This window comes from Peromyscus maniculatus, chromosome 23 (assembly GCF_049852395.1).
Source record: "Peromyscus maniculatus bairdii isolate BWxNUB_F1_BW_parent chromosome 23, HU_Pman_BW_mat_3.1, whole genome shotgun sequence".
NCBI lineage: Eukaryota > Metazoa > Chordata > Mammalia > Rodentia > Cricetidae > Peromyscus > Peromyscus maniculatus.
In genome coordinates this window covers 14,519,681-14,543,160 of record NC_134874.1, presented here as the reverse complement: position 1 = coordinate 14,543,160, position 23,480 = coordinate 14,519,681, and the positions used below count along the sequence as shown (strand labels likewise).

At 47.0% G+C, this 23,480-nt stretch overlaps 1 protein-coding gene across 25 annotated transcripts in view; it reads left to right on the top strand.

The window, feature by feature from the left end:
* The window catches only part of Kdm2b (lysine demethylase 2B), a 152,129-nt gene extending 128,972 nt beyond the window's left edge, over positions 1 to 23,157 (top strand). For 12 of the 25 annotated variants that reach the window (XM_076560006.1, XM_076560015.1, XM_076560011.1 and 9 more), the window contains 11 exons: positions 2,056 to 2,280; positions 7,886 to 8,029; positions 8,931 to 9,018; positions 9,186 to 9,454; positions 9,667 to 9,777; positions 10,380 to 10,418; positions 10,585 to 11,264; positions 11,781 to 11,944; positions 12,030 to 12,191; positions 13,051 to 13,269; positions 21,723 to 23,157. In XM_076560006.1, the coding sequence (XP_076416121.1) occupies positions 2,056 to 2,280; positions 7,886 to 8,029; positions 8,931 to 9,018; positions 9,186 to 9,454; positions 9,667 to 9,777; positions 10,380 to 10,418; positions 10,585 to 11,264; positions 11,781 to 11,944; positions 12,030 to 12,191; positions 13,051 to 13,269; positions 21,723 to 21,904 (2,283 nt within the window). In that variant the 3' untranslated portion in view covers positions 21,905 to 23,157. The remainder of the gene's footprint in view (positions 1 to 2,055; positions 2,281 to 7,885; positions 8,030 to 8,930; positions 9,019 to 9,185; positions 9,455 to 9,666; positions 9,778 to 10,379; positions 10,419 to 10,584; positions 11,265 to 11,780; positions 11,945 to 12,029; positions 12,192 to 13,050; positions 13,270 to 21,722) is intronic. The other 13 variants (XM_076560008.1, XM_006970733.4, XM_015996542.3 and 10 more) reach the window with 3 other exon arrangements.
* The last annotated feature ends 323 nt before the right edge of the window (positions 23,158 to 23,480 follow it).

The window sequence follows — 23,480 nt, the reverse complement described above, 5'->3', positions numbered from 1 at the left end:
CACTGGTTGTGATATACTTACTTGATAGCAGACCTAACTTGGCTTGACATACACAGTCTAAAGGCTCTTGTGTCCCACTAAAGATATGAGCATGGTAGAACTAACTGGTCTTATGTGTGTTTGGGGGAAGCCCAGACTCACTTTAAGGACAAAGAGGGTCTGTGAGGCCCTCTGCTACTTGAAGGAAAAGTGACTGGTGGGTGGGTAGCCCTCTGTACTGGAGCCCTGATCATCCTTGTTACTCCCATCACAGGGGAGGTGAGGGTGCATGGGCCAGAAACCCTGCAAAAGCCAATTGGGGTTCAGAGCAGATAGAGTAGGAGTATTACAGTCCTTTTCTCTAGGCACTTGTGCCTGTAGAGGCCTGATAACTTCCTTGAATGTTACAGGCTGCTAGGAAAGTGTGTTTGAGAATAATTAGTGACTGATGATGTGGTTGTGTTCATGGAGAAAGGTAGACTCCGTTTCTTCCTAATGTGGATAGGAGTCCTAGAAAGCCCCTGAGGTCAGGGAGGTTGTGTGTGATGGGAAGGGGGTCCCTGGAAGCTGGCAAGCTCTTCAGGCCTGTGGGATAGGCATCTCTATGCGGAGTCAAGTATGACAAACTACAGAAGTTTACTGAGGATAAGCAGTTGCCTGAAGAGTGACTTTAAACATTAGGTGGCAGTTAGGCTAATAGGTTTCAACATGAGCAGTGCCCTCCCTAGCAGAGGGACTAAACTTGTCCCAGTAAACTCAAGCTACAAAGGGTGCTCTAGACCGTTCTCAACCTTCCTGATGCTATGACCGACCCTTTAATACAGTTCCTCATGCTGTGACCCCCCAACCATAAAATGACTTTGTTGCTACTTCATAACTGTAATTTTCCTACTGTTATGAATCGTAAAGATCTGTGTTTTCTGATGGTCTTAGGTGACCCCGTGAAAGGGTTGTTTGGCCCCCAGGTTAGAACCACTGCTTTAGACAGTACTGTCTTCCATGCTGTCCTTCCTGTCCAGAGCCTTGGGGGACAGTGGCCCCCACGAGTTATTTTGGCAGGCCTGGGTGTGCAGGAGGCTTTGTTTGGGGCTGGGGACTAGGTAAGAACTATAGCTGTTGAGTACTGCTTTATTTTTATTTCATCTTTTTTTTTTTCCAAGTCATAAGGGAGAATACACTTGAAGCCCAGCTAGGGAGGGTCTCTGAAGTCAGAGGGCCCTCTTCAGGGTGTCTTGCCCAGTTCTCCCTGGGTATCTGGGTGGCAAGGAATCTATCTGATGGCCAAACAGCGTTGTATGAGATCCCTGTGATGTCAGCTCTTCTGTGCCTTGTCTCAGAGGAACAAGCAGCTCGAGACACTCTCGTGAGTGCTGGGCCACTGAGCTTCCCCCAAAGTGTCTGCCCTGGTCCTGTTGCAGTGTTTCTCAGCCAAGTTTGGAGGAGAGGGCACTGGTGTTCTGGAACAGGTATCAGAAGCAGACAGTGGCCTGGTGTGCCCCCTTTCCCAGGAAATGTCGCTGAACTCTGGGCAGGAGGTCATCAGGGTCTAAAAGGTCTGTGGCCAGGGCAGTTGTGAACACAGACAGCCAGGGAGCATCCTGTAGTAGTTGAGTTACCTCTAGCTGTGCTAGTAGAGGGCTTAAAACTATAGGCCTTTACTCACAGTTTTGGAGACCAGAAGTCTGAGACCAAGCTTGCTTCAGAGGTTCAAGTTAGGATCCTTCCTTGCCTCTGGCTTCTAATGTTGATCTGGAGTCTGTGATATTTCTTGGTTTACAGAAGAATGCCAGTCAGATGGTACTTTTCCTTGTGTCTTTGTATTTGTTCCCATGTACATGTCTGCCTGTCTCCAAGTTTCCCCCTTTCAAAAGGTTACCTGTTGTACAATTTGAGCTTACCTGACTTTAACCTAATTGTCCTTAATCCCACCTCAGTATGGTCGGTCACTTTCTGCGGTGCCAAGGTTGCCAACTGAAGCATCTCTTGCTTGGGTATACAGCTCAACTTGACACCCTCTCCTGGGTGCTTGACTAGCCTGGGGCCTCCCATCTCATTGTTCTATCTATTCTCTACCAGAACCGGGTGGTGGGCCGGCCGAAGGGTAAGCTGGGCCCGGCCTCAGCAGTGAAGTTGGCCGCCAACCGAACCACAGCAGGAGCTCGCCGGCGCCGGACGCGATGCCGCAAGTGCGAGGCGTGCCTGCGGACGGAGTGTGGAGAGTGCCACTTCTGCAAGGACATGAAGAAGTTTGGGGGCCCCGGACGCATGAAGCAGAGCTGCATCATGCGGCAGTGCATCGCGGTGAGTGCGCAGGAGGCGTGGGTAGGCTCTTCCTGCAGGGCTCTGGCCCTCCCTGCTTCCAGCTTGCTGCTCTGTCCTGCCCTAGAGGAGCTCCTTGTGGGATGAGGGTCAGGTGATGCTCTTTGCAGCCACCCTTGATTGTGCTGGGGTAGGGTAGCCTTGCCATGGGTCAGGCTCCGATTTGTCACCTGGTGGGCTGTAACTCTTCCCTTCTTAAAATGGCTGAGTCCTTTGAAGTCCCTCTTTTTTTTTTTTTTTTGGTTTTTCGAGACAGGGTTTCTCTGTGTAGCTTTGTGCCTTTCCTGGAACTCACTTGGTAGCCCAGGCTGGCCTCGAACTCACAGAGATCCGCCTGGCTCTGCCTCCCGAGTGCTGGGATTAAAGGCGTGCGCCACCACCGCCCGGCAAAGTCCCTCTTATTAAAGAGGTCAGGGCAGCTGTCTTGACTGTGACCCTGTTGCCAACATTTATGGTCCAGTTCATATGATTATGGGTCCTTCCTTCCTGTCCTTTCTTCATAGATAGAAGTTTGGGTGGAAAGTCAGTTTTGTTCTAGACAAGGAAGACTGATACATGGCATGGGGGAGCTGGGGCCATGGAGAGCTTGGCCAGCCCCTTCAGATGCCTCACACTTCTTTGGCAACCGGACACAGTGCTGGGGTTCAATTTTAGTTCCTTCCTCCACACACTCTCAGACATTGCCTTCCCTGAGGCGCTGCTCCCTGGGGGCCCAGTGGTCTTCCTCCTACCCCACTGAAAAGCTGCCTTAGCTGGAGGAACCAGATTCCTCCACCCTGGTGAACTGGTCCATAAGTCTGTCATGGTATTGGGTGAGGGAGCTTTTTCTCCCAGAATGCTGCTGCCCACCCGCCTTGGGCACCCGCCCTTTGCCCCTGTGCACATACTGTCTTGTTTGTTACTTGTGGTTAAAAAAAAAAAATACACAACCTAAAATTTGCCAGCTTGGCTGTTTTTAAGCATATGGCACACCAGTGCTAATTTTGTGCACGTCTGTGCTGCTGATCTAGATCTAGAGGGCATTTCCATCTTCCAAACCCAAACTCCAGCCATTTGCCAACTTCCTAGAAACCACAACAACGGCATTTTCAGTTTCTAAGAGTTTAACCACTGTAGATAGCGTGTGTGTGTGTGTGTGTGTGTGTGTGTGTGTGTGTGTGTGTGTGTGTGTGAAATTGGACAGTGTCATTTTATGAGTAGTTTATTTTACTTAGCATAATATGCTCAAAGATACAGTTGTCAAGCGTGACAGAATTGTTTCCATTTAAAATGTTGTTTGTTTGTTGTGCCATGGTGTTGCTTTGTGGCCCTGCCGGCATGAAACTCTCCAGTCCTGAACCGGCCTCCCACATGCCAGGGTGATAGGTGTGTGCCACCACACCTGGCGCAGAAATTTGTTAATGCTGAGTAATATTATATATATAATGTTACATTAAATGTATATCATACCTTTTTGGTTTTTCTTCTGAGTGTGGATATTTGAGTGGTTTCTGCCACGTGCCTCCTGTGAGTAACGCTGAAGTGAACAGGAACGCCTTTTTGAGATCTGGCCTCTGTGGGCAGAAGTGGAACTGTTGGGTCCTAATTCTGTTTTTAGTTTTTGAGTGATTTCCATAGTGGTGAGATAATTTCACATTGAATGAGAAGTACAGAGATTCCATTTCTCTGTAGCTTTGGCCACATGATTTTCTTTAATAAGTGTTGCCCTAATGATGATTGATGTTGAACACCTTTTCATTATACATCTTTCAAGTTCTTCACCCATCTTTCAGTTGGATTTTTTTGGTCTTTTGTTTTGATGAGTTGTAGAAATTCTTTATATATTCTGCATATTATCCCTCAAAATCAAGTGCAAATGTTGTTTTTGGGGTGGGTGTTTTTTTTTTTTTTTTTTTTAGATTTATTTACTTTGTTTTAGATGTGTGACTGTTTTGCCGGCATGTGTACACAGCATATGCATGCATTGTAGGAGTGTTTTGCCTGTGTGTATATCTGTGCACCACTGTGTCTGCCTGATGCCACAGAGGCCACAGTGTCAGCTATCAGGTCCCCTGAGACTGGAGTTACAGGTAGTTGTGAGCCACCAAATAAACAGGTGCTGGGAGTTGGACCTACATCATGACTCTAATTAATCTTAGCACTCAGGAGGCAGGCAAATCTCTGAGTTCAAGGCCAGTCTGGTCTACATAGAGTTACAGACCAGCCAGAGCTGTATAGAGAGACCTGTCTTTTTTTAAAAAAAAGAAGGGAAAAAAAAAAAAGCCTTTGTGAAATAGCAGACAGAAAGAAGGTTGTGGGATGAGGGGACATCGGCCACCTTGGTGTCCGGGAAAATAGAGACAACTCGCTGAAATCCAAGGAGAAGTTCCAGTCTTAACAGAAGCAGCAAAAGCTGGGTTTTGGAGGACAAGAAAAGACAGGAAGGACCTGATGAGGGGAGCAAGGTCAGGGAAACTGCACAGGAAATTGTCAGTCTGGGAGTGGGTCGGGGCATGTAGAACAAGGAGCTCGGCCATGGCTTTGAGAGGTTAGGGGCAGGCGTGGTGGGAACAAACAGCCCAGAGAAGCAAGAGGAAGGTCTGAGGTGAAGACTGATTCCGAGGCACCAGAGGTGAAGCTACTCCGAGATCCTGGCATGGAGGTGGGCTTGGGCGGCAAGGGGAGTGTCTGTAAGAAGAGACAGGGAGCCTAAAGGATGGAGACACCATACATCAAAATAAGGGCTGGAAAGGGGCGGGGCATGTGGGTCACAGGCAGGTAAAGGGAACGGGTAGAGGAAGACTAACCCTCAGAGAAGCTGAGGCAGGATTGACAGAAGTGTGCGGCCAGCCTGTTCTGAACGCAGCCGTTGCCAAAGCAGACTGGACTACAGAATGCAGTGTCTTTGGGGGAAAATGTTTAGCCAGTTTAGGAAGCTATGTGGGGACAGAGAAAGCAGGAGACAAAAGAGTCTCCCTGCTAACAAGGCCGTGCAAGGAGGCACCTAGTCAGGCTCTACAGAGATAAGATGGCACATCCCACAGGTTTCCCATGTCTTTCTACTTGTACAAAGGTGCTAATCACAGGTCACTTCCAGCTGTGCCAAGGTTTAGGTGACAGTGTTCTCAAAACCAGCAGTTTCCACAGTCAGACTCCTTAAAATTGTGGGTTGCTGTTTGTTTGTTTGTTTGTTTTTGAGATAAGGTCTCTCTGTGTAGCATTGGCTGGCCTCAAACTCATGGCAACCCACCTGCCTCTGTTTCTGCCTCTGAGTACTGGGAATAAAGGTGTTTGTCACTATTCCCAGCCTCACAAAGACTTTCGAACTTCTCTGGAATCTGTGTATCCCAGCTTACGTTAAGGTCCTTGTGGAGCAATTTAAACTGATGGTACTTCCCCTGTGTACTAGGCACCAGTTGGCACGAGAAGGCTGAAGATCTGCCTTGGCCCCTGACCTCACTCTTTATCATCATGTATAGCAATTCTCTAATTATATGGTCTTAAGAAATTATAAGGACCCCAGAAAACTATTGTTTATCTGTGTTATTTATTTACTAGTACTATATTTGAAATTACAATTGAAATAAAAGTTTTAAGTTCATTTTACAAGTAAGCATGTTCATGACATGTTTTTATGAGTGCCAATTCTATATTTTCAAAATTAAAAGTAATTAGAAAGGGGAAAGAGTGGCATTGTGTCATGTTCCTATAAATCTCTTGTATCTGGCTTGTTTTTATATCTACTTCTATATACCACCTGTTAGATATTTTGGATGGCAGATGAGGAAATCCAGCCTCCCACAGATAGTTGGGCAATGACTTCTGCCCATAAGCCTGGATCCTTTCAAGCCTTCAGAATCCCACAGGTGGCAGCTTCTTTTATTTATTTTTTATTTGTTTATTGGTTTTTCGAGACAGAGTTTCTCTTTGTAGCTTTGGCTGTCCTTGAACTAGCTTTGCTTTGTACACCAGGCTGGTCTTTTCAGCAATCCTCCTGCCTCTGCCTCCCCAGAGCTGGGATTGAAGGCATGGGCCGCCACCACCCTTCAGCAGCTTCTTAAACTTAGTTGCAAAATGGAATCTGAAACTATATCAGTCAGCTTTTTATGCCGTGACATTAAAAGTTGTCTTCCCCTTGCTCCTCGAGTTACGTTTTAACATTACACACTGGCCACTGAGTTTCCCAAATTTGCAAAATACCCTACGCAGATACACATAGTCACATTTTATAGTATTGCCATCATTCTGATAAGAAAACCTGTTTCTGGCCGTGGAAAGACTACCAGATGAAGGAAAACTTCATTTGCTTTTAGATTCTTGAAATTTGTAATTTGTACCAACCAATTGGCAGTTTTCTTTTTGCAAATGCCAGGATCACGTTTTAAGTCTTCAAGAAAATGCAACAGCGGCTACTGGTTTTTCTACTCTTTCAAATAAAAATTTTGTTCTAAGCCAGACATGGTAACTCACACCAATAGTCCCAGTAATGGGGAGGCTGAAGCAGGTAGGTCATGAGTTTCCAGTTAACCTGGGCTACGGTGTGAAACTGACTCTAGACAGACAGACAGATGATAGATAGATGGGTAGATGTACGTAGGTAGGTAGGCAGATAGGTAGGTAGATAGATAGATATAGATAGATAGATAGATAGATAGATAGATAGATAGATAGATAGATAGATAGATAGATAGATAGATAGGTGAGACAAAAATAAAAGATGTCCTGTGGAGAACCTGGTGGTCAGTGGAGCTCAAAAGTTAGTCACATGTACTTTTCCTTTAATAACGGTCCCTCAGCATGGGGAAGTATTTTGTGCATACTTCCTGTGTGAAAAGGATGTGTGTTCAAGGGTTGAGGTTTTCATGAAGTTAATAATCAAAGACTATTGGTGGAACTGGTGATCTTTTCAGTGTGCATGTCACCTGGAGTGACTAGTTGCCTAGATAGCAAGACCTGGCCTCTAGTACTGAGGACCCCAGCGGTTTCACCCACCCATGCTTCTGTACTGTTGCTGCAGAAGGCAATCATGTCTTGCTCTGGGTTTTTGTTTTTGTTTTTGTGGGGTTTTTTTTGTTTTGTTTTGTTTTTTGTTTTTGTTTTTTTTTGTTTTTTTTGAGACAGGGTGTCTCTGTAGCTTTGGAGGCTGTCCTGGATCTCACTCTGTAGACCAGGCTGGCCTATGTCTTGCTCTTATTATGACCCCACATCCCTCCTTTGAGGTCTTGGAAACAAAGGCCGTTGATTGTGCCCTGACACCAATGGTAAGATGAACTTCAGCCCTCTGTGGACATACTTCTTTCTGGTCTTTTCCAAGTGGGAAGCCTTGCCTGACTGTACATTTAAGTTTGTCAACATAAACAGAATATGTTCTTCATGTTGTCTGCCTCCTCCTACCAGAAGATAAGCTTGGGGTGTAAGAGGTTTTGATCTGCCTTGTTCATTGCTCTATTCTTAGTTCTTATATAGAGTACCTGGCACATAGAGGTCCTGATAGAATGTAAAGAGATTAATCAATTCACTTGGACCAGCTTTCTGACTCCTGACAGGCCCAGTCTCCAGTGGGGTCTGTCTTCACTCCCTGCTGACTTGAATGTTCTTGGGTCCTCAGCCAGTGCTGCCCCACACCGCCGTGTGCCTTGTGTGTGGCGAGGCAGGGAAGGAGGACACAGTGGAAGAGGAAGAAGGCAAGTTTAACCTCATGCTCATGGAGTGCTCCATCTGCAACGAGATCATCCACCCTGGATGCCTTAAGGTAGCATCCCTAGGGGCCCTGAACCACCCCCCACCCCCCACCCACCCCACCCCCGCTTCAGGGCCTGATGCTTACGATGTGGCAGCTAGGTTCCCTCCCTAGAGACTGCTGCTCAGGTGGTGAGGATAGACAGTGGCATGCTGAATTCCTAAAGGACTCTCAGTTCTAGGGTATTCTGCGTCAGGTGATAAGCCCAAGAAGGCAGGCAGAGTTTGGAGTAGTGGCCTAAGTGAGGAAGTTCATTCTGAACACCCAGTACCTCACAACTACAGCTGGATCCACAGCATCTCAGGAGACAGAACACAAGGATCCTGACTCCTGGCTTCTGGAAGGAAAGGGCCCGAGCCAGGGAGGGCGGGGCCTGAGCAATAGGTGGTTTCTCCACTGGGCCTCTGCACCAGGAACCGGTTCCTGTGATATGCTAAGACAGGACTGCCTTCTGGGTGACCTCTGTGTCTGCCTGGCTCAGGTGGCTGGTTCCTTCTGGGTGACCTCCGTGTCTGCCTGGCTCAGGTGGCTGGTTCCACCTTGGAAAGGAAGAAACCATTCTGTGCTGGCACGTCTCTGTCCCAGAATACATTCGTATCTGTGGGCTGCAAGGGTGAGGGCCTTTGCTTTGGCCCTATTCCCTCATCATACCCACCTGATGGGGTGCTGTGCCACCCATAGCTTTGGAAACCAGCCTCTCCTGGTAGTTACTGCTCCACTAGTTCTCCTGTGCTCAGCTAAGGTAAATAGCACAACCACGTGGTGGATCCTTTTGGCTAGACACAGATGGACGTGGCTTTGGGAGAGGAGGGGTTGGGAATGCTGAGGCAGGCGGGGCCTTGAAGAGACCTTGTATCCTTGTGGACCCTCTGCGCACCCTCCCTGCCCACTGAGTCCTGTCCTGTCCTTTCAGATTAAGGAATCAGAGGGTGTGGTCAACGATGAGCTTCCCAACTGCTGGGAGTGTCCAAAGTGTAACCATGCTGGCAAGACCGGGAAAGTGAGTGCGGACTCCCGTCACTGGCTGGGTTGGGTTGGCAGAAAGGGGCGGGCTGGGCCTTGCCAGGACCAGCCTGTCCCCAGTTGTCAGTCAGGTGGGGTGTGGCGGGCTGGGAGAGGAAGAGCAAGTTCAAAGATATATAGTTGGATTGTTCTTCTCTCTTTTTGGCCTACAAGCAAAAGCGTGGCCCTGGCTTTAAGTATGCCTCCAACCTGCCCGGCTCCCTGCTCAAGGAGCAGAAGATGAACCGGGACAACAAGGAAGGGCAGGAGCCTGCCAAGCGGAGGAGTGAGTGTGAAGAGGCTCCCCGACGCAAGTCAGACGAGCACCCCAAGAAGGTGCCCGCAGATAGCATTCTACGCCGAAAGTCTGATGATGTGCACCTAAGGAGGAAGCGGAAATATGAGAAGCCCCAAGAGCTGAGTGGACGCAAGCGAGTACGAACTGGGAGGCCCTGGGCAGCAGAAGGGTGGTGTGGCTGGTCTTAGGTGTGGGGTGGAGGAGGGTGGGGACCAGGGAAGGTGAATGGGTAGAACTCGGGATCCTGGCCTCTTAAGAGCTGCCCTGAGCAGGTCACCCAAATCCTGAGAGCCTGGCCCAAAAGAAAGAGAAAAGCCCGCCAAGTCACTCCTCTTCCCACCCCCTTTAGGCCTCGACGCTTCAAACGTCCCCCGGTTCCTCTCACTTCTCGCCGAGGCCCCCTCTAGGCAGCAGTCTCAGCCCTTGGTGGAGATCCAGTCTCACTTACTTCCAGCAGCAGGTGCTCCCACGCCCCGCCCTCCCGAGGCCCTGGGGACTTGCCAGTCCAGGCTCTCCTCCCCTCCGCAACCCCCAGAACCCCTGGTCCATTGCTACAGATGCTCCTGTAGCCCGGCCCCAGATCGGCAGCGGGCCTGAGAAGCTCTCTGAGGTTGAGAAGCCGCGGTTGGTTGGGGAAGCGGCAGCTGGGAAGATCCTGGTGGCCCTGCTCTGCTAATGGGCCTTACTTACCGTTAGTAGCCACAAGGTGGCGCCGGGAGACGCTCCCGGCAGGGCTTGGCTAGGGATGCCTCCTGCCTGGGCTCCAGCTCTGGGCTCCCTTAGCCATAGCTGTGTTAATGGGCAATTGCCATCTCTGGTCTGTCTCAGGGGGGAGGTCAGCTGGGTGGGAACAGTTGACTGTCCTCTATTATTTCTACCATTCTCTGGGAAACCAGCAGGCAGAACTGTGCTGTCTTTAGTCAGATGGGACGGACATGGCTGTGTGGGGAAGATGTCCTAGCCCTTGTTGAAGAGACTGGGCTCACGGTGTGGTGGGGTGTAAAGGGGACCATGTTCCTCCAGCCCAGGAGCAAACTCTGTGTCCTTTATTCCCTGTGACAGCTAAAACCTGGCAAAGAAGACAAACTTTTCAGGAAAAAGGTACCGTCTTCCCCTCCCTCATGTACCGGCTGTTAGAGCTGTAGGCAACACCGTGGTGGCCCTTGTATATTCCACGATAGGCTTGGGAAGTCTGGGGTGGGCGATACCCTAAACTGCATGGGTTAATCACAAGCCACCCATCTTCACCCCTCCCTCTCTCCCTCAGCGGCGGTCCTGGAAGAACGCCGAGGATCGGTTGGCACTGGCCAACAAACCCCTTCGGCGCTTCAAGCAGGAACCCGAGGACGATCTGCCTGAGGCACCTCCTAAGACCCGGGAGAGTGACCAGTCACGCTCCAGCTCACCCACCGCTGGGCCCAGCACTGAAGGGGCTGAAGGCCCAGAGGAGAAGAAAAAGGTGAAGATGCGCCGGAAACGGCGGCTTCCCAACAAGGAGCTGAGCAAAGAGCTAAGCAAGGAGCTCAACCACGAGATCCAAAAGACAGAGAGCACCTTGGCCCATGAGAACCACCAGCCCATCAAGTCAGAGCCCGAGAGTGAGAACGAGGAGCCAAAGAGGCCCCTAAGCCACTGCGAGCGCCCCCACCGCTTCAGCAAGGGGCTCAACGGCACCCCTCGGGAGCTGCGGCACCCCCTGGGACCCGGCCTGCGCAGCCCACCTCGTGTTATCTCCCGGCCCCCATCCTCTGCGTCCCCACCTAAGTGCATCCAGATGGAGCGTCATGTGATCCGGCCGCCACCCATCAGCCCCCCACCTGACTCGCTGCCCCTCGATGATGGAGCAGCCCATGTCATGCACAGGGAGGTGTGGATGGCAGTCTTCAGCTACCTCAGCCACCAAGACCTGTGTGTCTGCATGCGGGTCTGCAGGACCTGGAACCGCTGGTGAGGGGCAGCCCTGTGTGAGTGGGCTCAGGTTGGGGCTCAGGGTAGTCCTGGCAGCACACATTGCTTGAGTCGCTTGTAGAGATCAGTGTCCTGTAACAGAGGGCCAGTCTCAGGAGGATTGCATATGGAAAACTAAGGACCACATGGAGTTCCTTGTCTAGATTTAGCTGAAGTTGAGTGTCAGTGACCAGTACTCACTAATTTCAGCCTGACATTCTCTAGACTTCTAGTTTTAGCTGTTTCTGACCCTCCCTCATGAGTAGGAGGATCCAGGGCCTCCACAGGGGTTGTTAGGAGCCGGGGTAAGGCCCAGGAGATTTTATGGAGAGTACATGCTGGCATCTTCTATGTAGCTGTGTGGCCATCAACAGAGGTGCCCAAATGTGGGCAGGGCTGAATCTTAGAGGCACTTTCTCCTTGATGGCAAGTGAGGAAGAGTTACCATAGCCACACGGGTTCTCCAGGTGAGCTGCTAACGATGATGGTGTGTTCCCTGCCTGGCCTGGCTCTCAGGTGCTGCGATAAGCGGTTGTGGACCCGCATTGACCTGAACCACTGCAAGTCCATCACGCCCCTGATGCTGAGTGGCATCATCCGGCGACAGCCTGTCTCCCTTGACCTCAGCTGGACCAATATCTCCAAGAAGCAGCTGAGTTGGCTCATCAACCGGCTGCCTGGTAAGCTCTGGTTAAGGATCCCAGATGTGCAGTCATGATGGCCTGGATTGTATCACTTGCCTCATACTCTCTCGTTATCTCCTAGGGCTCCGAGACTTGGTGCTGTCAGGCTGCTCATGGATTGCCGTCTCAGCCCTCTGTAGCTCCAGCTGCCCACTGCTCCGGACCCTGGATGTCCAGTGGGTAGAAGGACTGAAGGATGCCCAGATGCGGGACCTCCTGTCCCCACCCACAGACAACAGGCCAGGTGAGCTGCCAGGCTGGAGTTGTACCCTAAGGGGTCTGTCTGTCTGTCTGTCTCCTGGAGGTGGTGTGACTGAGATGCCCTCCTAGCCCTCCTCCCGTGTGGTGTGTGTGTCTTCAGCTTTGCTCTCTGCTGGGACACTTGGGGTGGAGAAGTCTCAGCTTGCTTTGGGTATGAGTGGGGTGGGTTTTTTTGTCTTTTGTTGTTGGTTTTTTTCCCCAAGACAGAGTTTCTCTGTATAGTTTTGGAGCCTGTCCTGGATCTTGTTCTGTAGACCAGGCTGGCCTCAAACTCACAGAGATCCGCCTGACTCAGCCTCCCGAGTGCTTGGATTAAAGGTGTGCGCCACCACCACGCAGCCGGGTATGAGTGTTTTAAGAAAAGGCAAATTTTCCTCTGCTTATACCGTCTCCAGTCCTCGGGCTGTCTCAGAGTCTGACTGCTTCTTTGTTACCTTAATCTTCATTGGCTTTAATCTTCTTCTGAGGCTTCAGGATTAGGGTGGTTGAGTGAGGTCTCAAAGCATAGTATGTTCCTAGGTCAGCTGCCTGGGTCACACGCACACCCCCACCCCCAGCCAAAGCTTAAAGGGTACGTGTATGCGGTGAGCAACAACAGACAAGGGCGGCGGGCTAGAATAAAATGTAGTCTTACCAACCACAGCTTGAAGACCGGTCCTCCACCCATGTTTCTGAAGTCTGATTGTTAACGATAAAATTCTGGCTTAGGGTAGAGTGTGCTCCATGACTATGAAATCGAGTTGCACCCACCTGGCAGGGCGCCTTTTCACGGAACATCAACAGGAGAACTTGATTTCTCTGTTCAGGCTGATGGGTTGCCTCTCTCCTATCTGCCCCAACAGGTCAGATGGACAATCGGAGCAAGCTCCGGAACATTGTAGAACTGCGCCTAGCTGGCCTGGACATCACAGATGCCTCCCTGCGGCTCATTATCCGCCATATGCCCCTGCTCTCCAAGCTCCACCTCAGTTACTGTAACCACGTCACTGATCAGTCCATCAACCTGCTCACTGCAGTCGGCACTACCACCCGAGACTCTCTGACAGAGATCAACCTATCAGGTGAGGTGGGAATCCCAGCATGTGAGGGACAGCTGGGCACTGGAGATTCATCAAGAACTCGGGAGACAGAGGCAGGTGGATCTCTGTAAGTTCGAGGCCAGCCTGGTCTGCAAAGCAAGTTCTAGGACACCAAGGCTACACAGAGAAAAACCGTCTCAATAAATAAATAAATAAATAAATAAATAAATAAATAAATAAATAAATAAATAAATAAATAAACAAATAAATAAACAAACAAATAAATAGAGAAAAAAACAACAACACAAAAGCTATTGACTAGTCACAGTGCTTGGAAATACAAGTGATTGAGACAACCAGATCTAGAGAGGAAGTTACTATTAAATTGTAGTGATTCCTATCGAAAAACAGAGCTAACATCAGTGAGAGTATGTAACAGTAGTTCCTGATCCAAACTATAGTCTAGGGACATCTCCTAGGTGGTAAGAATGTGGGCAACAGCCATGGGCTGGGAGTCAGGAGCCACTGAATACAGGGGTTGACTAATGGACTAGCAGAAACTGTATTCTGCCTGTGTGCCCCTTACGACCTTTCTATCAAGGAGTCTGATGGAAATGAAATCCTACAGATGGTTCACTGTTCGTTTTTGTCACACTGCAGAACCCTCTTTTTTTCCATTGTTCTGTGGCTGGAGTTGGTTCTGAAAGTTCTGGAGCTTGGTTATGTTATGCCCAGATCGTAGGGACCCCCAAAAAACCACCACAGAGACCGAATCCCGCATGTAAAAGCAAAGAGCCTTTATTTCAAGCTCTGAGCTTGGTCTCTGTCTGTCTGTCTGTCTGGCACAGTGGTGAGAGCAGAGAGCCCTGAGCCCAGGTAGGGTGTGATTTTTATCATAGCAGAGGTTGGGGTGAGGGGATTTCCAGGGTCCAGGACCCTGATTGGCTGGCAATTGTCTAGGGCTATCTGTAAAACAAAAAATAGGTGTGTGCTAGACTCAGGGACATCTGGCCACCTTATCTAATGGTTGGAATGTTGGGGATGTCAAGTACTTCCTCACCCCTGGGTGGTATCAGCTTAAGGCTTTTCCTGGATCAGGGTATTGCCTGACAGCAAGCTTGTCACAGAAGCTGTGTCTAAGCCCCTAAGCCTGTCATGGCTGCTGTGTGGTCAAGCTGTTTTGGAGCCCTTCACAGTTACACATATAGTAAGGTGGACAGTGGCAAGTCCATTTGTCCTTCGTTCAGTTAACAGTGTTTTCTGGTAGCTTAGGATAGCCTGGATCGGAATTGTTTTACATTTATGTGAGACAAAATGAAGGGAGAAAGTTGCTCTTTGAGAAATGGATCCCCTCGCCGGGCTGTGGTAGCGCACAACTTTAATCCCAGCACTCGGGAGGCAGAGCCAGGTGGATCTCTGTGAGTTCAAGGCCAGCCTGGGCTACAGAGTGAGATCCAGGACAGGGAAACTACACAGAGAAACCCTGTCTCAAAAAACAAAAAAAACAACAAAAAAAAAACGGATCCCCTCACTTCACTAAAATTACATTTTAACACAACTGCATTATGATCTGCTGTTAGGACTCCCATTATTTCATTGTTTACCTGTCTCTACATCCATCTATGCCACACACCAGGTGGGACAGGAGGTGTAGACACTCTGGGGTCATTCTCTGCCTAGGGTCCTTAGAAGCTGTTCCTCCTCACTATGAAGGTTTGGTAGCAGGAATCGTGCCGTTAACAGAGGCAAAGAGCTGTGCTGAAGTGAGATTTCACCACCATATACCAGCTCCAAGCTCACTCAGTTGAGACTTGAAAGGTGATAGAGCTGTTGGCATCTGGTTCTAAGCGCTTAATTATAGTAAATCTTTTCCTATGTTCTAGTTGTTATGGATGTGCAGTGCAGTTCAGGAAATATGTGGGAGTGTTTGTATAGACCCTCTACATTTTAATTTTCCATTACAACACACTCAGATCATCTTTTCATCTCAGTATCCATATACTGCCATTCTTTTTTTTTTTTTAAAGAGAATGTATCATAGCCTAAAGTACCTAGAAGATTGAGACAGTAGGATCTAAATTTTAGTCCTTTGCTACACTGCAAGTTCAAGATCATCCTGGGGCACAATGAGAACCTATGTCAAAACAAACACAAAATTAAGCCATGTCTCTGTACCCTGTCTCTCCTTGTTTTGTGCTTATCTCCTATTAGTGTAACTGAATTAATGATAAATTGAAGTGCCACATGATGGCCATGTTCATGGGGCTGGAGGATCTGGCACCCAGTTGCTTTTGAGGCTGCATTTCATTCTACATGTATCAGGTACTCAGGCAGATCTGGCCTTTCTCTGATCCTTACCCCTTGGGGCAACCCTAGACCTGATCTCCTGTCCAGTTTTTACATCCATGTATTATTAAGCCGTGGGCATGAGCTGCCATGTCTGTTCAGGTATGTCTGTACAACACAAGCTGCTAATATTGACCTTATGATCTTGTACATTTTGGTCACTAATTAAGCCAAATAATGTATTGTGTGTACACTTCCTTTCCTGCATGACTTTTTGCTAGTTAATAATTGCCTTTTTGACTTGGTTTAGCTCTGAAGCAGACTGTTCAGCAAAACTGAATATCCCTTACAAACTTAATAGTCACACATTCAGTTGTTTCCACAGGACAATGCCTTTTTCTTGGTTGTTTTCCCACCCCTTCCCTTCCCCTTCTATTTCCGTCAGAATTCTTGTTCTCATCTGATCGGCTGCCTGCTCTTCAGGGACCTCCCCACCATCCTTGTTCCTGTTTTGGATGCCTTCCTTCCTTGGTTCCACGTTGTCCTTAGCAGTCTCTTGTTGGGTGGAGTACACTCATGATTGATGATAGTTGAATATAAAGCCTAGTTTGTAAGCCATGTTGCTTCAGAAAATGAAAGGTTTTCTCCCCTGGCTTCTAACTCCCAGAACCAGGAAGTGAAATTCACTGCTTTGTCCATTAATAATCTTTTCTCTGTTTTATGTTGTCCGTGTGTGTGTGTGTGTGTGTGTGTGTGTGTGTGTGTGTGTGTGTGTGTGTGTGTGTGTTGGGTCCCCTGAGCTGCAGTTACAGGTGGTGGTGAGTCACCAGGGCCTGCGCAAAGAGCAGTACACACACACTCTTAATTAATTGCTTAATCTCCAACATTCCAGTTATTTGTGTGTGTCTCTTTGTGATGTCAGCGAAAGTTACCAGATCTAGCGTCATGAAGATTCTCCCCCTCTATTTACATGTGCTATGTGGTGGTGGCAGTTTCTTTCTTCTTTTGCATGTAGTCATCTAGTTTTCCCAGCACCATTTGTTGAAAAGATAATTTCCTCATTGTCATGTATTGATACCCTTGTCAAAAATCACTGGAAGGCCCACAAGATGGCACATACTGCTAAGCCTCATGACCCAAGTTTCTCAGGTTTCACACGATGGGATGAGAGAACTGACTCAAAAGTGTCCTGATCTCCACACGTGCACCACACACACAGATAGTTTCTAAATCATTTAAACTATTTTAACCAGCCAGGTGTGGTGTGGTGGCTCACACCATTAATTCTAGCACCTGGGAAGCAGAGGTAGGAGGATCTCTGTGAGTTTGAGGCTACCTGGTCTACAGAGTGAGTTTCAGGACAGCCAGGGCTATGTAGAGAGACCCTGTCTCCAAGAAAATAATAATAAAAATAATTAATTATAATTCTGTTACATGGTTAATAATATATTTGATAATTCATTATACAATATATAATTATAATTTACATGTTGTACATTAATATAAATGTATTGCATGAGAATTATCTTTTTGCCTTATGTCACCATCACAATTTTGACTGCTTTAGCTTCATAATACTATTGTAGTACAGTTTTAAACGAACCTTCAAACTCTTCAGACTACTTGGAGTCCACTACTAAATTTTAGGATGGGCTTTTCTATTTTTGCAAAACCACTTGGATTTCACATCTTTGACAGTGGTAATATCTTAATATATTTTAAGTCTTCTAATCTGTGAGCCTGGAATGTTTTCCCATTTGCATCTCTTAATTTATTTTGGTGGTTTTTACCATTTTCAGTGGACAAGTCTCATTCCTTTGAATTTATTCTTTTTGGGTTCTGTTATGCATGGGCTTGTAATTGTTTTATTGCTATCATTTAGAGAAGGAGCTGGGTTTTGTGGATTTTTTTTTTTTCTTTTTCATTTTGGTTTTTCAAGACAGGGTTTCTCTGTGTAATTTTGGAGCCTTTCCTGGATCTCACTCTGAAAGACCAGGCTGGCCTCAAACTCACAGAGATCCGCCTGGCTCTGCCTCCTGAGTGCTGGGATTACAGGTGTGTGCCACTACCACCGACTGTGAATTGATTTTTTTTTTTCCCCCTAACTTTTGTAAAATGTTTTAAGTAAAAGAGGGCTTTGGTTGTTTTGATAGAGTTGGACTCTTAAAATACTTCACTTTCAGAATTTTACTTTTTTAAAATCAACTTTAAAGTTATGCTTATATAAAAAAAAAACTATACCATTTTTTTCATTATTTTTACTGTTAAAAAAAGCCAAGTAGCCGGGCAGTGGTGGGGCATGCCTTTAATCCCAGTACTTGGGAGGCAGGGGCAGGCGGATCTCTGTGAGTTTGAGGCCAGCCTGGGCTACAGAGCGAGGTCTAGGACAGGCACCAAAACTATACAGAGAAACCCTGTCTCAACCACCACCACTACCACCCAAAGTCAAATAAAACCATCTTTAATTTATCGTGCGTAGGATTTCTCTTCCATTTTCATATTTTGAATTCTTTTTTAGATTTATGTGTGTTCCATACATGTGTATCTTGTGTGTACCTGGTGCCTGAAGAAGTCAAAAAGGGTGTCAAAGCTCTTGAAACTGGTGTTATAGATGGCTGTGAGTTCTGGGAACCTAACCCTGGTCCTTTTAACCACTGAGCCATCCCCACAGCCCCTATTTTTATATTGTAAACATAGCATATATATGTGTGTATATGTAGCTGTATAACAACTAGAGACCTCGTAGATCTTTCTAAGGATGAGGATCGTGCTTACACAACTACAGTATTGCTGTCACACCTAGAGTAAGAGTTGGAAAGAACCAGAGTACTCTTTCACTCTCCAGTGAGACTGAAGCCCAGAAAACGGACACAAAAGATGCTTCTAAATATATATATATAACTTCTCCTTCTTCCCAAGAGCCCTTCCTCATTCTAATTAGCCCCTCAGATGTTCCCCTAAGGTGCAAAGGTCTTTTAAGTATAAATAGGACAGGAATTTTGCCAGTATTGGGGGGAAAGGGCCAACATGCAATTCTGTATTTTTTTTCTTTCTTTCATTTTTCACTGTGACTTGAGGCCCCATGTTGACCAGCCCCTGTTCTGTTATTAGTAGTCCTTGATAAGGGACCAGGAATGTAGCTCAGTGATAAAGCACTTGCTTATCACATTTAACAAGTCCCTGCCTGGATTCTATCCCAAGACCACAAACACAAACAGAACCCCCAGCTACCTTTAGAAGGCAAGAGAAACTCGTAATACTGGCTTCTAATAAGTCTTTAATTCCTTTTATTCTATTTACTTAAAAAGTTTTCCGGCCAGGCAGTGGCGCACACCTTTAATCCCAGCACTTGGGAGGCAGAGCCAGGTGAATCTTTATGAGTTCGAGGCCAGCCTGGTCTACAGAGTGAGATCCAGGAAAGGCGCAAAGCTACAGAAAAACCCTGTCTTGAAAAACAAAACAAAAACAAAACAAAACAAAAAAAAGTTTCCCATTCAAGGAGGGTAAACTCCATGGTATTATTTAGCTTGTTCACCACCAATTTTTTGTTTCCTATGAACTCCAGGTTAAGGTCATAAATTTGACTAAGTTAACCATGTTTTGGTAAGAACATTTCCCTGCAGTAATTGTACTTTGTCTCCCTGTTATGGGAAAAAAAAACAATTGTGTTGGTCTCTAGGTGAGTTCACTGGCATGGAAATGTGGTTACGGAGTAAACGCACTGGACACAATGGCTACCCTATGTTTGCCTACCATCTTAGGAACCCTTTTAGGGTGTACATGGACCCTTCTAACAACTTTCCCTTTAACAGAGATACACTGTTGAGGTCCATCTCCGGGCCTGTCTCACTCCCCTCAAGCTCCGCACTGTTCTCTCCTCCCTCTAGTCTGTCTCACTTCCAGCTGGGTGGGCCAGTCCCTCACATCTAGACAGAGGAGCCCGACAGCCCCTGTCTCTCCTTGGCCTCTCACAAGCAGCTCTCACCCAGAGGCCTTTGCTGTCCAGCTGGCACCCTGCTGTGTCTTGAGGCCATTAGGTCCGCATGCTTGTCTGCACTTCCCTTTTCCAGCGGTGAGACTGGCTGGCGCTTCCAATGGCTACTTCCCTGCGTTGACCTTTGAGCAGGCAGCACTTGCTTTTTTGGGGAATCATTTTCAGCTCTTAGTTTAAACAACAAAAAGTTGTTTAAAGCTTAAAGACCCCTCTACCTAGAATTGGAAAGGAAGGACCTTTCTATGCGAGTCTCTTGATTCTTCTTGTACACTAAACTTCTTTATAGACTGGTACCTCACACCTTCCACGGACAGGTACTATCCTGCCAGTGGATGATCCCTGACAGCCTATAGCCAGCCAGCTTTGATTGAAGGTAATGAGGATAAATTGATATCAAAAAAGACCCAGTTCAAGGGGGCTGGAGAGATGGCTCAGAGGTTAAGAGCACTGGCTGCTCTTCTAGAGGTCCCGAGTTCAATTCCCAGCAATCACATGGTGGCTCCCAAACCATCTGTAGTGAGATCTGGCTCCCTCTTCTGGCCTGCAGGCATACATGCAGGCAGAACACTGAATACCTAAGAAAAAGACCCAGTTCATTATTAGGCTTCACATGACATAGTGAGGGGGGAAAATGCAAGAGTATGGAAAGTACTTTTTATACCAGCAAAACCTCTATTCTCTATAAAGTGAATCAAACTATATAAAAGGAATGGCTTTAAAGTAATTGCATATGTACTATCATTTGCATTTTTGACTTTTGCAGTAAGATTCATAAAGCAGATTAGTAGAGCCAGGTGTGGGGATGCACATCTTCAGTTCCAGACCAGGCGGGGCTATAGAGAGGCCCTGTCTCAAAAACAGTGGCGGCAACATTAAGAGCTTGGTATTTTGAAGTATCTTTTTATCAGGGTCCTCAGAGTTCTGCCCCCTTCAGTCTCTCCCACCCTCGTTCGTATGTCAGTGGCTCAGCACATTACTCAGCTTCCTGTGACTGTCTATGCAGAGTGCTTGGAGTCCTACTATGTTTGTGAGATTGAGTTATCCTCACATAGCTTGAATTACGCATCAAGAATTGGTGAGCATCTTTATCTATGTTGCCAAAGAGACTCCTGTTTGCCGGACTGACAGTGTGTAGGCGGTCAGTGCCTGCAGATTACTGTCGCTTTGATAGGCACAGTATTAGCAGGCCCTGGTTTCTTTTTAACATAACCAATCAAAGATTCCCTTTTTCCCTCCTCCTGCCTCCCTACCAGCCCCCCTCCCCAAACCACCCTCCCACAGGAAGGCAATGCCTCCCATGGGGAGGCACATCCTGTAGAGGCAAGTTCAAGCCCTTCCCTGGCCCTATTTTTTATTCAAAAGTTTCAAAATTAATACCCCCAACAGGAAGATAACAATCATTTTCTCATCCATATGATCCACCCAGAAGTCATGTGTCTTGCTTGATCTCAGTTGGACACTGATTAACATTTAAGCCAGTTGATTATAGATTCAATTCTAAAACAAAGTAGGGTTAAAGAAAAGTACAGAATAATTCTAAAAATGTACAATTTTTGTCTACAGGATATGGTGAATTCTGTCTTTTTGGTGGACAAAGCCTTTCTCCAGTCCTTTCTAGAATATTGGTCTTTGGCATGGCTTCCTGGAGATATTCCTCATTAGACTGGGGGAGGGTGGAACCCCACAAAAAAAAAAACACCTATGGACTGTGTGTCACCAATTTAAAATGCTTCCAAGATGACCTGAGGGACACCTCATCAATCTAGCCATATTGAGTAGGATATTTATCTGAACAGTATAGTCAGTTAAGGAGACAATACTTAGGCAAACCTAACTGTATTCCCATCAGACAAGCCCCTCCCACACTGTGACCCTTTTTGTAAGATGCACTGATCTTGTGTGTAACTAGACAGAAAGAGGCAGCCCTGTAGTACAAGTGATTTCTACCTGACAGTCTGACTTTGGGGGGCTTGGGGGGGAGGACAGTGTTGCAAATAGAACCATATTTCCACATGCCTGGCAAAACACTCCAAATACTTTCCAAGAATACATTATTAAGCTTTGCAATTGGTAAGTGAAATCCCTCCCATTTGGGGGACATCAAGGACTGGACTACATTATCTAGCTGTGTTCTATCTCTACTACTGGATCCCTGAATTCACAGGGCCTTGGGCTGTGTCTTCTGTCCCTCCATATGGTTTTCTCTTCCCTGCAGACTGCAATAAGGTCACTGACCAGTGCCTGTCCTTCTTCAAACGCTGTGGAAATATCTGTCATATTGACCTGAGGTACTGCAAGCAAGTCACCAAGGAAGGCTGTGAGCAGTTCATAGCCGAAATGTCTGTGAGTGTTCAGTTTGGGCAAGTGGAAGAGAAACTCCTGCAGAAACTAAGTTAGTTCCAGGACAAGGGTGTAAATATGGAGGGTTGGGGGCCACAGCCGGGGAGGGGCGAAGACTGCAAAAGCAATTGGGCTTCTGTTTCCCTTTGGAATTGGAACAAGAGACCACGGGACACAGTGGTGTTTCTCACGTCTTGCCAAGGGAGAAGCCGTTCAACACCCATTTGGGGATGAGTGAGCCAGACGTTTTCCTTTGCTCCTGCATCATAACTGCACTGCTTTCTGGACCATTCTAAGGCGGCCTTTAGAAGACATTCCAGTTGGAAAAGAAGATGAGCTTTGGAGAAATCCTCTGAGAAGCCTGAGCTTAGTGTTTTTGTTGGTAGTTTGTTTGGGGCACCCTGTTCCTTGCAATGCCAAGGCTTCCAATGTCAACAGAGTGGACCACACACACCATTTGCAGCCCTCTTGACACATTTTGTTTAGTTGGTTTTGTTACATCTTACATTATGCAGAACTATTTTTGTATAAATTGTTTAAAAATTATTTATGCAAGATTTGAATGCATACCAGTGTTTTTATTATTTAGATTGCCAACTTTCCTTCAGGTAGGAAGAACTTAACCTGTACTTCATCAACAGAAAGAGCCCATCTACAGCTGTACCCAGGTGTGACAGGGGGCTATGACCTTCCACTTAAAAGCATGTTTAACTGGATGTTGAGAGCCTACTTTGTATGTCCAGAAGTTACATGAGCATGTTGTGGATAAGTGTATAGTCCAGGTAAAACACTTTGCAAAGTTTCAATAGAGAGTCTACCTTTTCCTTAAAGTTTTACAATTCAGATTTCAGCCTTTACACTCAGGAGGGTTTTGCTCCAAGCATGAGCTCTTATGTCCTACCTACACAGATCTAATTTATACCATGGATCAAGTAGAATAAATATGCCCATAGCCTTCCTTTCCTTGGAAGTGTTCAGTTCTCACTCAAGTTGGTAGCCAGGCTATTTTCTAGTTGTCAAGTTCTGCATCCATAAGTGCCATTGTTGTGTGGTGGTGTTTCCTAGACTTCCCCTGATTTGTATAAACAATTGTACAAAAAAAAAAAAAATCCACTCTTGGTGTTTGAGGGTTTCTGTTTCTATGAGAGGGCTAAAAATCTAATCGGAATGGCCAAGGTAAATGGACTCTTCACCACAATTGTGTAATTTCTCTGTCTGAGAAATGCAGCAGCCCTGAGACACATGATTTTTTTTTTCGTCCTACAGAAAGAGATGTGTTTCTCACCAATAAAGGTAATGGGAAAAAACTATGCTACAATGATGGCCACTTGTGGATATTAGGAATAATGACTCACCTGTCTGAACGTCTCCTGCTACACCTGTACAAAAGGAATTCCCATGCATGGCCACTGTCTTTCTTAGGGTTCTACTGCTAGGAGAACAGTGTGACCAGGGCAACTTATAAGAGAAAGGATAATCGAGCTTACGGTCAGAGGGTTAGAATTTATAATGATGGAGTTGCGGGGTAGCGGGGGAGAGGTAGGGAGCTATAGTAGCAACTGAGAGCTCCTATCATCTTGATCAATCCACAACTGGGCACACTGGGAATGGTGAGTCGTCTTCTTTTTTTTGG